This window comes from Ambystoma mexicanum, chromosome 6q (genome assembly GCF_040938575.1).
Source record: "Ambystoma mexicanum isolate Mex_15411 chromosome 6q, UKY_AmexF1_1, whole genome shotgun sequence".
Lineage (NCBI taxonomy): Eukaryota > Metazoa > Chordata > Amphibia > Caudata > Ambystomatidae > Ambystoma > Ambystoma mexicanum.
In genome coordinates, this window is record NC_090937.1 from 1,254,568,601 (window position 1) to 1,254,582,207 (window position 13,607).

Genomic DNA, 13,607 nt, shown 5'->3' on the forward strand with positions numbered 1-13,607 from the left:
ACTGTTCAGGTCTATGAGAGGGAGAGTGCACAATTTCAAGTGGTCACTTTCTGGGTGAAATGGTAAAATAGGATTGAGAGGTGTAGATGAAGGATTTGTTGTAGAGACTATTCAAACAGCTCAAAGGAAGGATAATGCACATCATGATTCCAGACGTTGTCTAAATGTACTTAAGGAAACAGTATAAAGGATTTGGTTTGAGTCAAGGGGCAAAAGGCATGTCAAAATATTCCGTTTCCATGCAAGTAGTAAAAGATGCTAACGAATGAGGTGAGCATGGGGTGGGGTGGAATCTGAACAGAGTTGATTTATGCAACAATGCGATTGCTCTGAAATCAAGACCAGAAATTAAAACAAACATCAGTTTTAAAGAAGAAATTCAATCAAGGGATTTGGGTACAGAATGGTCAGATGGGGAGGAAGTGCCATTGCCAGTACAGGGGCCAGCTCGTCAGGAGGAGGAAACGCTGAAGAGGAGTGGAAGAGCAGGTTGTTTTCCACAGGACTTTGAGAAGCATCAGCGATCATTAACGTTGTCATTGCAATTACACGATTTCCCTAGTATTGGGTAATGTTAGTGGTATGTTCTATGAAAACAAACACTAATTTCAGGAAAGTGAATGTGTTGTGTTTGCTTATAATGGACTTCTCAGGGATCCCAGAACCTGCAATCAAGGGCAGTTGAGGGGCGTCAGTGGAACGGAGATCCTGGAGTCCACAGTGTAGCTCAGTGTAATTTCAATTTAATACATTGTTACTCAACCACTCACACAAGTCCCGTCCCTACACTTCTGCAGGAAGTAAGGTGGGACCAGCAAGTTGTAGAGAGCCTTAGCAGCAGCCTTGACGGTGGAACCCCTCTCCGAACCCTACCTCTCTCCGACTACTTTACTTCTGCCCTCTTCCCATCACCAACCTAGTGCAAGTGTGGCTGTGTTATATCAGGGCTGCCATTGAAGCAGTGGTTCATGTAAGACATCTTGGGGAGGATTAATCTGTCCTGGGTGGAAGGTTTTGTACTTCCTCTGGGGGAAATCAAAGAAGCAGCTTCTTGGTCTCATTGCCCCGAATAGCAATTGTGAAGACAGCCAGGCCAGAAGCTAGAGCACTGCTCACCAAGCTAACAGTACGATAGTCAAATGTCACTGTTTAATTGTGTAACCCCAGTAGCCACTATGCCATAACTAGGCATTACATTTTTACAGTTTAATGTGCCACCAGGCTGACTAGGATACACAATTATTAGGTTTTTAATCAGGAGCTGCAGAGGATTAAAAAGCCACCACTTCCTCTGGGAGATCTGTGTACTAGCACCCTTCAGGAATGCACATGGCCTTTTAACCTGCTCTGCTGCCATTCAGGGCTTGTGCTTTGGGTGCTAGGAGACTATATCAGCAAATGGCCATTACCTCCACGACCACTCTTCCTCGCCCAAGTATTTGCTTCATGAGGCCCCTGCCTCCGACACAGGACCTATTTCTTTAAATTCCTATAACTCCTCCCCCACATCCACGTCACTCAGTTTAATTTTTCCTGCCTCCGGAGGTTGGACTTTTTCTTCCCGGTGCGGGGCACTGGGGAGCACAGATTGCTGGCCCCCTGGGGGGGGGGGCTGTGTGGTGGGGCCCTCGGCTCCCTCAGGTGCGGCGCTGCTCCTGGGCCACCTGCGGGGCTTGGGATCACAGTTGAGCGGGATTGCCTCGCTCGGTTCTTTGCTGGGCTCCGGACCGCAGTGTGAGCATTGTGTCCTGGGTCCTGCATGGCCCGCGGGAAGGTAAGGAGAGGGGAGGACTGGGCTTGATGTTTTTCCCCCCTCTCCTCCTGTTTTGGCCATCTTGATTCGACAGGCCTTTTCCTCATGCTCTGTGTACACATCTTTATTGGAAATATAGGCAAGCACTTGGCAGTATGGCATAGCCTTCTCTTTTTGTTGTGAGGCCCCTCTGCTTCTTGTCGTGGGGTGACAATGGCAGAGAGTCTTTGAAAGTGCGGGGGCTCTGTTCTGTCACAGGCATGTCACATACCACCCGCTCCTCAGACACACGCAGCCCAGGATGCACCGGATGTTGGCTGTATTCTTTGCATGCAGCCTGTGAAAACGGCGCAGATTTGGACGCGTCTGCAAGCGGCCGGAAGGGTACCGGCCTGGCATAGTCTACACTTCGGGTTCGAGTCTCTGCGGTGCTGACTCAGCCCATCATCCTTCCTAGACCGACGCAGTGGAACGATTTAGAGCTTGGGGCTACCAGCTACTGGATACAGGGCTCAAGCCACCTCTCAGTAATGTGGCGAGTTAGTGGTGTGTTTGGGTCTGTGCTAGCTATGGATGCAGACTCCTTGTCCTGTCCTCTTCCTCTGAACTGCATGAGGGAAGGTCAAAAGGCGATGATTTTCTTTTCCCTTGTCGGGCATGGAATTATAGAAAATGCATCATGGAAGTAATGGCCATTCAGAGGGTTCCCAGTGTCTCTTCTTCTCCGGTCCAGACGTGTTGCTTTCACGCCTCCCCTCAGACTTGTGGGAAGTGATATGGCACATGGTGGCACATGTCTGTGCTTAGAGGGGTTCTCAGAGCCCCTGGTGCCGGTGGAGGGAGATGTCACTTCAGTGGGTTTTTCCAGTGTAGGAATACCCCAGGTGGGGGGGTTGCCTTTCATGTCTGCTATCCGGGATGGATTGCTTTGCCCCGCTTTGTGACAGCTCTGCCCTTTTGACGCCAGCCTGGTGGCTCCTCTGTCGGCTGGGGGGGCCATGGTCTGCTGGACTTCTGGGCTGTCCTGTATCTTTGTGGGCTGACAAGCATGCAGTTATATTGTGGCGCAGGCATGCTTCAACGTCCTGTGATTTTCCTCTGGTGCAAGTGCAGTGACTGGCGGTTTTCCCTGGCTCCTCGTCTCTATCTTCTCGGCGGTGTATGGGACCGGTGGGGTTCGGCTTCATGGGTAATGGGCTCCTTCCGGAGGGGGGTCTCAGTTGCAATTCCTGTCTCCTCCTGTCCAGGTATGCATGGTTAGGACTTTGGTACCCAGCTCACGGGCCAAGTAGTTGGCCATGGGATGCGTTCTCTCCGAACGATTGTTGTGGGTTACCGTCTTGCCCGTTCCTCTCCCTGTTCAGGGTCAAGTTTTCTACTTGCGGGTGTTCCTGGTCCCTATGCCTTCTAGGATGTGTCACATGCTTATGGGTCTCAAGACCCTGTACTGCTTGTCCGGACATCTGGGGAGAGCGTACTCTGGATGTTGTGCAGAGGGGCGCTTGCTGGCTGGTCTGAGTTCTCAGAAGGCAGTGTGTCTCAGCTCGCCTGTTGCTGAAGTTACGGGGCATGTGGCGTCTTGCATGTTTTCCGGTTCCTTGAGCCCGTCTTTGGTTACGTCCCCTGGTGTCTTATACTCTCTCCCACTGGCTTCCGACGTCTCGGCTTACGTAGTTGTGTTTTCAGTGTCCCCATCGCTGCAAGTCTCCCTGCTGTGGTGGCGGGGGGTTTCAGGTCTACGGGCTGAGGTGTACATGGTCCATCCTCCTGTGGCCTCTCTTACTACCGACGCCGGCAGAAAGGGTCTACATTGGGGGTCCTCTCAGCTTAAGGGTTGGGAGATCTGGGGAGAGCCGGCGATCATCCAATTGGCAAGAGTTGTACCATTGTCCAAGCTCTGGTGTACTACAAGGAGTTGCTGGACAGTCAGCGGTTTTGACCCGATCGGACAATATGACGGCCTTGGCATATGTCAACGCCAAAAGGGGTTCTGGCCGCTCCTTGAATGCTCTGGCAGCGCCGATAGGCACCTGGGAGAAATCTCATCTGGTGTCTCTGGCGGCCTCACGTATCAGAAGGGTGGACAATATTCAAGCGGATCTTCTCAGACGCCGGTTTTCACTCCTCGGCTGACCTGGTCCCGTTGGCCCAGGTCTTTGCAGTGACCTGTGTCAGATTAGGGTGCCCGGTTCTAGACCTGTTTGCATCCCCGGCCTCAGCAGAAGTTCCCCTCTTCTGCTCTCGGTTTCAGGCCGGGGGTTTTGGGGGGATGGACGCCCTCTCTGTACAGTGGCCTTGGAGTTTTCCTTTATGCCTTTCCGCCTATTCCCCTTCTGCCCCGGGTGGTTTGGCGCATCAGAGTGTCCAGGGTGACTGTGTTGGTGTTAGCTCAGTTCTGGTCTCGCTGGAGTTGGCTCCCCTCTCTGTTTGAGCTTCGGTCCTAGGAACCTTGGCTGGTTCCGAGGTGGCCGTGTCCCCTTCAAGGGGATCTGCGGTTGGAATTCCACTGGGTGCAATGGGCAGTGTGGCTATTGCTCGGTCTAGGTTGATATCTCAGGGGTTGTCAGATCCTGTAGTTGAGTACATAATGGATGCTCTTAGACCCTCCACTCTGAAGGTGTTCGGCAGGCATTGGGGCCATTTCCGAGACTGGTATGGGCAGTCTGGGATCCCTCCCCTGCGTTCTGGCCTCTGCTATCCTTAGATTCCTCCAGAAGGGCTTTTGACAGGAGCCTGGCAGTTTTTTTTTCCCCCAGGCTTCGCTCTCAGTGGGCCTCCATGAAATTGATTTTGGGGAACTCTGATGGTCACTTGGATGGGGAGGTGTTGGTGGGGAAGTTGCTCCAGGGTTTTTCTTCTTCCCGTCCTTGTGTGGATAAAGGGCTTCCCCCTTGGGATCTCTCTCTTGTATTACGGTTCCTTCAAGGGCCTCCTTTTGAGCCCTTTTCCGAGATTGATATCAAACATCTTACACTGAAATCTGCTTTTCTTATTGCCCTCGCTTCTGCTCGTAGGCTTGGGGAGATTGGGGCTCTCTTATGTCACCCTCCTTTCCTGAGGGTGCTGCCAGACTTGGTGCTGCTGAGGTGTGGTCCGAAGTTCCTCCCTTAAGTTGTATCTCAGTTTTCACACCTCTCAGGATCTGGTTCTCCCCGACTTCTTTCATGATCCGAGAATGCATGAGGAGGTGGCTTGGCTTAACATTATGTCCGGCGGGACGTGTGGAGTATTTGGCTAGGTTTGCTTTTTTCCACCAATCTGATAGTCTTCCGATTGCTTGTGGTCCGGCTGGGGCTGGGCATAACGCATCTGTGGTTTACATTTTCCGATGGTTCCGGGTTGTGATCTCCAGAGCCTATGTGGCTTTCGGCCTGCCTGTGCCTGCGCACGATCAGGGGCGGTCCGCCAGGGGTTTGACAGCTTCCTGGGCCGATGCAAGGAGGGTTTTTCTCTGCAAGAGATTTGTATGGCTGCCCCCTTGGCTGGTCTAGGGATTTTCATCAACCGCTATGGGTTGAGTTTCTCCCACCCGGGGGGTTGGTTCATAGCTCTCAACTCACCCGCTTTTGGCGGGTGTCACCCGCCTTGCAAAGGGCTGACTCACCCGCCAAGCCTCCTGCACGCCCATTCATTCCAATGGGCGACTCACCCGCCAGAAACAAAATCGGGCGATTTCACCCGCCTTTGCGAGACAAATGGTTGAGAGCTATGTTGGTTCCTTCGTGGTTGGAGTTTTGTCTGTGGGGATGTAAATTAAGAGTTATTGTGGGTGTGTTTGCTGCACTGTCTTTAGCTCTGTGTCTCATTTGGACCTTTTCCCCGTTGCTGCTTTGGTATACCTCATGAAGTACTGGGACGAGGAAGAGTGGACGTGGGGGTAATGCTCTGATTACTTACCGGTAATCTTCATTACTGCTAGTCCTACTCTTCTTCGTCACAGTACTGACGACCCTCCTCACCCTCCCTGCGGGGAAGGTCCCATGCTCTGTCTTGGTAATATGAAACTGAGTGACATGAATGTGGGGGGAGGGGAGGAGTTACAGGAATTTAAAGAAATAGAAGGTCCTGTGTCGCAGGCAGGGTACTCATGAAGTAAGTACTGGGACGAGGAAGAGTAGGACTGGGAGTAATGAAGATTACTGGTAAGTAGGAGCGCAAGTGCAATATAATTATGGAAAGGTGCTTGATGAAAAGGGTGTCTGACTAGCAGACCTCCCCTTCAGAAACATAATTACCTGCATCTTTGTTGTAATACAAATTAAAACGCTAACATGAGATTGTAATATATTTTAGGGAGGGCACAGTTGTCAAGGCCGCTACCGTTTAAAGACCAATCACCAGGCTAAGGACGTCAATCTAAAACCATGGGAGACAAGATGGGCGCCTAAAGCACCCCACAATGGAAGGTCAACTTATTAGACTAAGCAAGTTAAAGCAACACAATTATATACGTTTATTTAACTAGACCAAGACAAGAAAGTATGTTCAAAATAAGCAAAATAGATCGTTTATAATAAAGGTTTAAAAACAGTACAAGTTTATATCGAGCGTATTTATTGTACATCTAGAAGTCAGAAAACTACAAGTACTTTAAACACATCCAAATGCGGTTCAAATCAAGGGTTTACACAAAGGTTTGTATATATTACGCGTACACTTTAGTAGTTTCACAGATTGAAACAAGCGTTTACCCTTTTACTTATGGTTTCTACCTGTGTTTGATGACAATATGTTTTCACTTAGATCCTGGGTCTAGCTATTTCGGTGTTGAGCACATCATAGATTCGTGTAGCAATAACAACATACGCTCATAGCTATGCCTGATAAGAATAAGCTTAACCAGTAACACTTGCCGATCTACTTGCAGACGTCCCCACCTTCAGTGTAAACGTATTTCTCTGATGAAAACGCGCAAGGGTAGTATAACGCAACTTTGGTAACGTATTATTTATTAACATACATGCCAGACATTCACACACCAAAAACGTGTTAAATTGTTTACATCCTGAATGCATCATTCATGAATACTAGAGTGGGGGGGGTCGCGATGGCATACACAAGCAACAGTAGAAACAGGATAACCTCACCCACTTACTATATTCTTCTATATGCATCAACGGGTGAAAGAATATTGGGTAAAAAGCGGCAGCTACAGCTGTGATAAAGCCACCAAAGATGAGAACCACTTTTCTATTCTTCGACATTGTACGACAGCTGTCCCTGGTGGAACGGAAAAACAACAGGAAGACCGCTCTGCTGCAAAAAAGGCAGGCTAGACAGCTGGAGCGGCCCACACAGCCAAAGGCAAGGGCGGTTCATACGTTCTCTGTCTAGTTCCTGAAGTGAAAATGTGAACCACGTCTCGATTGGTCACCGGGAAAGATTCGCTATTGGTCAGTAAAACCGCTTTTTTGATTTGTTAATATTACGTCTTTAACTTCATGTTCATATGAGACTGCGTTATCAATGTTAAGCGTTTTGGTGTTTGCAATTTAACATATAACAAATATATAGGCATTAATGTAATAAAGTGGAGCCAGAGTTGGCTGGCTTTGACTTTTATTATATTCAGCATTTGTAAAGTGTTTACATACATGTGATGCGAACCTTCCCGATTCCGGCAGGATTTTTCTATCAAAATGTTGCTATTTTTTACTTTCTTTCTCCAAAAATTATTCGAACCCAAATACGAAAATTACAGACAATTCAATGTGTTTAATGAGAATTCTGCCAAGGGTTGTTAATGTTAATGTTAAAGGTATTTATATAGCGCACCGTCACCAACGTAGTTGGTCCCCAACGCCCTGGCGGATCTGTAAAACAAGGAGGGCGGGTAGAGTTAGTCGGGTGCAGGGGGAGTAGGAGAGTGGGAGAAGTGGTGTGCTGTTGGTGGCTTCAGTTCGGTAAACACCGGGCGCTGAGCTTTGGTGCAAGTATCGGACCGGGTGAGATCTCGTGTGCTGTAGGTGCTGTTTATGTGTTGTTTATTTGTTGGTGATGCAGTGTGGTAAAGTGTGTGCGGTTTGCTGAGCGAGAAATAGTTGTGTGAATTTTTGGGTGGGTTGGGTATGCCATAGCTCTCAACCATTTGTGTCGCAAAGGTGGGTGAAAACACCCGATTTTGTTGTTGGCGGGCGAGAACCCATTGAATCGAATGGGCGTGCAGGAGGCTTGGCGGGTGAGTCCACTGTTTACAAGGGGGGTGACACCTGCCAAAAGCGTGTGAGTTGAGAACTATGGGTATGCAGAGATTTTAAAGTTGGGTTAGTGGGGTCTGTATCCTGGTTCTGGTACAACTTGTTACATTTAAATTGCATTCCTGTGGGTAGGGTTATTGCTGATTTCCTTTATTGGACGACTGACTGTTGTGTGTGATGGCGCGGCCCGCTCCTAGCTGTATCCTAATGAGCTTTGTATAATGTGATTGGGTGTGTCTATTTCTCTCCCTTTCGTGTAGGAGCTGGGGTTGGGTGCTCCCTATTTCCTTGCTGTCTATCGTGACATGGGTCTGTTGGAGCTTGGGTGTGGTTCACGGCCAGGGTGCTATTGATGAATCGTCCTAGTACGTTCGTCTTGGTCTGCCTATGTATTAACTCTTCAGTGTCCTCCTATCATGGCTATCTCTCTGTTAGTCGTTCGGTATGTCGTGGAGCGTCTTCCTTAGAGTCTATTTTTTATTAGATTGCTTGGTGGTAATCGGGATAAAGATTGCTTGGTGGTAATCGGGATCTGTGTCTTCATTCATCATTGTTTTAGTTGTGTGTGTGTCCCTGTGGGCGGTGTTCTAGTTACTAAGTGAAGACCCAGGAGTTTAGCAGTTTCCTGAATAGTAGGTGGTTTCTTGTGTTGTGTATGTTTTTTGTTAGGTCGTCCAAAGTTTTTGGCACCTGGTGAGAGAAAGAAGATCCTCCAAGTTTTCTTTTATTGTAGGGTTTCGGTTCCATGCGAATGTCGTTGCTTGATCTGAGCGTTCTTGCTGGTTGATGTAGGTGTCATTTGTATCTCAGGAACTCAGCGCCTTGTTTGTGTATTGCTCTGTGCACGATGCACATTGTTTTGAATTTAATTTGTTGTTTTATTGGTAGCCAATGCAGTGTTTTTAGCGAAGGTGTGATGTGTTCTCTTCGGGTAGTTTGAGAAGCAATCTGGCTGCCACATTTTGTATGCGTAGTAGTTTTTTTTAGCAGTCGTTGCGGCATACCCAAGTATAGGCTATTGGCGTAATCTACTCTGGACATAACGAGAGCGATGATGGTGGTTGTTTCGTTTGGTGAATGACAGGAACGGTAGGATCCTTTTTGCTGCTTGCAGGAGAAAGAAGCATTTCTTGAGTAGAGGGTTTACTTGTGGCTCTAGAGTAAGGTTGTTGTCCATCAGGACCCCCAAGTTTTTTACAATCAGCGATGGTGCTGGGGTTGTACCGAGTTCCCTTGGCCAAGGGATGTAATGGTTGTCTCCTCCGTTTTTTGTGACGATCATTATTTCTGTTTTGCCTGGGTTGATTTTGATGTAGTTAGAGTTCATCCAGTTGAATACATCACAAAGGCAGTTCTCTAGTGTTGAGCTTTTTTCTTGAATGTCTTGTATTTTGAAGCTTATTTGTGTGTGGTCGGCGTAGTTGTAGCAGGTGATGCCGTGTCTTTTGATGATTTTGATTAGTAGAGATAGGTAGATGTTGAATATTAGCGGTGAGAAGGGGGATCCTTGTGGTACTCCACATGCAGAGGCTCTTGGGTTGGATTTGAAAGGTTTCATCCATATGGTTTCCTTTCTGTTTGCTAGGAAGGATTTGATCCACAGTAGGGCGGTGTCTGTTATTCCTAGTCCTTCTAATCTCGTTAGGAGAATGTCGTGATTAACTGTGTCGAATGCTGCAGATAGGTCTAGAAGTATCAAGGCAGTACTGTTGTCCGAGTATGCATTTGTTATTAGGTCGTCCCATATTGAGAGGAGAGCTGATTCCATTCCTCTCATTGGTCTGAAACCAACTTGTGCCTGGTCTAGTAGCGAGTGCTCTTCTAGGAATTCTTGGGTTGTTTTGTATATGTATGTTTCAAGCAGTTTCACTGTGTACGGGATTTAAGAGATAGGTCTGTAGATGGAGAGGTCCTCTACGGTTCCCGCTGTATCTGTCATGCCACTTACCTGGGTGCGGGGCACGCCTGCTGGTCCCGGCGCGCCCCGTCCTGGCGTGTCTACCCCCGATTCAGGTTGGGGGGACCACGGTCTTCTGCGGCTCCTGCCGCTTCCGGGTTTCCCATTCACATGGGCTCATGCATGTGCGGGAGGCCGTGTTTCGACCTTCCGCCCATGCGCCATCCACAGAGCGCTTGGGAAGCCGCAAGCTTGCTTCCCAAGCCTCGTTTTGGGCATGTCAGCACCCGGGGACAGCACGCTTGCATTCCAAGCCTCCCGGGTGCTGCCTGCCCTATATTAAGGGCCAGTTTATTGGAACAAACTGTGTCTCAACGCGGTTTGTTTCCTAATCGCGTCCTCGCCCGTGCAGCTCTTTGAGTTGCATCCTTGCCAGCCTTCAGCCTTGTTTTCCCTTGCATTCTCTCCTGGTTTCCCCTTGCCTGTTCCCGAGGGGGTAGTTTTCTGCTCCCTTCCTTGCCCTTTTGTTTCTCCCTGGGGTTCTCCTTCTCTGCTCCCTTCCTGACTCTCAGTCACCATTTCTCTGGCTGCCCCTGGGTTCCTGATTTCCCCTGGCCTTCTTAGCCTTCTGCTCAGTGCTTGTCCTCCTGCCTCCTCAAGGGTTACTCTGCCTCCAAAGCTTGCCTTCTGCTCCTGCCTACTCCAGTTCTCTTATTCAGTCTGCTGCAACTTCCTGGAGTCTTCGCTGCTGAATCCTGTTGTGGATCTTCTCCGTTCAAGTCAAGACCCGCCTTCCCTGTCTGTGGAATCATAAAAAATACAATATTACGGCTGTTACACCGAGCAAAGGAAAATACACCGACACAGGCTTATAAAGATTCCCAGAATCTTTATTACAAAACTGAACAGTATTCAACAAAGTACACAAATAGCTATTTGGCCGTCAATACATCAAAGAGACCACCAGCAGGTCCATTATGAGCAGTGAGGGAATTTCCTAGCTGGACATTAGTGTTTTTATACAATTTGTAAAATGATGTCCAGCCCCCTTACAGGTTAATCATGCACTGGGCTAGGGTCGCGCCAGGTTCACTTTCCTAATTTACATATCTCGCGCATGCGGTTTACTTTTTCAATACATTTACTAACACACTCCATTATTCTTCAATTTAACATTTACACTCTTTATATATTGCTTTAATACAAACCAAACAATGTTTTGCATGTTATTTTTGGATAGCATTACCGTTCTTGTATACTTGTAGTTTAATCTTGGCATTTCAAGTAATCCCCTGCTCCGAGGTCAACAAAGGACAAGGTCTACATGACCCTAACATGTAGCCTGAAGGCAGGTTGGACATTAACTTCCCTACACAGGTTGGAGAGGTTAAGGCAAGAACAAGGACACACGAGACGGCCATTTTAGATTACAGGGTGACTTTGTATGAAACCCCAAAATGGCGGTTTCTAACCTGAAATGGAGGCTTGATTCAAGATGGCGGCTTACATCAATTTCTAAGGTCAAGACGTTGCCGCAGAGAGTTATTCGCATACAATTTTCAAGCAACTTGGCGTAGGCCAATATACATATAAATCGTTTGTAGTAAGAGGCATAATTTAATATCCGGTTTGACAAACCCTCCTTTTGGCCTATGTCAAGTGCTAATACTATTTCTGATTTGATTGCAAGTAACTCCATGCGTCATCGTCCAGACACCCCGAATCATTGTCGGACATATCTATTGCCATTAGGTCTGATACCAGAGTTTCCTTCAACACATACTCTTTGGAGAGCTCCTTTGGGGCGTATATTTTATTCCCCAATACACTTATTGCTTGCGCACAACATCCCCCTAATACTGAGCATATACCAGGGAGACACTGTATACAACAACAAAGAAACAGAAAACTTCCCAAGATAATCAGTAGGGCCGAGAACAACTTCCATCCTCATGACCGTAGGAGGTCCCAAAACCATGTACCAAGTTCCAAATTTCCCTCAGGAACATGTACTTCTGAACTAAGGACATGTAGATTTTGGATCGCCCTAAAGATCGTTGGAGAGGAGCCTGGAACGTAAACGCAGCAAGCGGACCCCACTAATTTACATACTCCTCCTCGCTCTGCCAGGATGACATCTAATGCCATCCGCTTCTGAAGAGCAACTAATCTTATCGCTCTCTGTTCTAGCGTCATATTATAGAGTATGTCAGTGGTCCGATTGATGGTTTTCTCCAGTACTCTCGCTAGTCCCCTAATATCTTCCGAATTCGTAATTTGCCCAAAAAATGGCACAAAAGATTTCATAATATCTCCTAAAGTTTGTGCTGGAGTATCGCCTTTTACACCTCGACGTGGACGAGTCTTTGAGATTTCTGTAGTACTGGCAATAAATACCCCAGGTAATAGATTCCCTAAATAACAGGTTCCTTGCCAATCCCTGGGCAACCATGGAAATGCCACATTACCGCAAACAAAATAGACAGGTTCGCCTATGTACAGAGGTCTGTTTTCACTAGCCAAAGTCGCAACGTTGGCGCACTTTCTAAAATTACCCATTGACCGTGTTCCATTCCTCTGTATGCAGAAGGATACTGAATCGGGGCTGTGATTAACAGAATAAGATGGAGGCGTGGCATCCTTATTTCCTATAGGAGCCATTTTGAAAGAGATTAAAGACTGAAAAGGATGAGACAATCTATCAGAGGGCCTAACAGAAGCAACGTTTGGCTTGCTTCTATTTGCAAAAAGCGAGCATTCCAGGGGCATCAAAACATTCTTTTCAAAACTATTTAAATTTGTACCATCAAAGTTCCCCGAAATGCTATCATTCCATCGACCAAAAAATAGTGCTCTAAGGGAAGCGTAACAGGCAGTTGTCAGAGGCACAGGGTAAATATACCAACCTAGCCCTGTATCCCCATATTGGGGTAAATGTGTACAGATCCAGCAATTGGTCTTATTAAAAATTGCATGAGTGGCATTCATGATTAATAAGAGGGTATTATTCTGATAATTCCGTCTATGCAAAGAATCTCTAGGCGACAAAGTATGCAATTGCAAAGAAGGAGTGGGAATCACAGATACATTCTTAATAGATAAAAAGTCCTCTAACGGATATGCTTCTTCCAGATACCATAACCCAAACACAAAAGTCATTACAAATCCAGTAATTAGTACGAGAAGGCAACAATACACTTTGGGGGTCCCCTTACATACTTGATCATTGTCTCTGCTAGTCATATCTTTATCTAAAAGTTCAGTACGAGTGGTAGCGGGTGCAGGCATCGTAGTCTTCAATCGAAAAAACACCAATTATTCGTTTGTTGGCGACTCCAGTCGCGCGTCTTCTTAATGTCTTTCCCACAACCCTCAGCCGTACAATCGGGCCAAAAAGACAAGCCCTCAAATGATTTTTTTTCCCAGTCGCACAGTCAGACCATGCTTTACATTTATTTCCTTGGGCGCAAATTATATTTTGCCGTTTCTGGTGAGAACAAAGTGTTGTCACTTCCTCCTGGAAGTGGTGAACGAACGGAAAAAGGATCAAGAAAGGATTGATCCGGGAGTTCCACTGTTGGGGAGTGTGGAGACAAGATGGCCGTTTTGTCCGGCCCTGCCGATTCTGAAGCGGTCTCCGATTCTCCCTTTTTGGTTGTTGCTGTTTCAGGCACGTGAGTTACGGCAGTGGGAAGAGATTCTGTGTCTTCTGTATCGTATGGCACGGGCTGTGGGATCTGTTTGGTGTGCGTCGCATGGA

At 47.5% G+C, this 13,607-nt stretch overlaps 2 protein-coding genes across 3 annotated transcripts in view; one reads left to right on the forward strand and one right to left on the reverse strand.

Annotated features, from left to right (window-relative positions):
- SMIM20 (small integral membrane protein 20) overlaps positions 1-7,088 on the reverse strand; it is a 114,108-nt gene extending 107,020 nt beyond the window's left edge. Inside the window, exon 1 of one of the 2 annotated variants that reach the window (XM_069631852.1) lies at positions 6,841-7,088. In XM_069631852.1, the coding sequence (XP_069487953.1) occupies positions 6,841-6,957 (117 nt within the window). In that variant the 5' untranslated portion in view covers positions 6,958-7,088. The remainder of the gene's footprint in view (positions 1-6,840) is intronic. The other variant, XM_069631851.1, reaches the window with a different exon arrangement.
- Positions 1-13,607, forward strand: part of SEL1L3 (SEL1L family member 3) — a 797,084-nt gene that overhangs the window by 28,740 nt on the left and 754,737 nt on the right. The gene's annotated exons all lie outside the window — the stretch shown is intronic.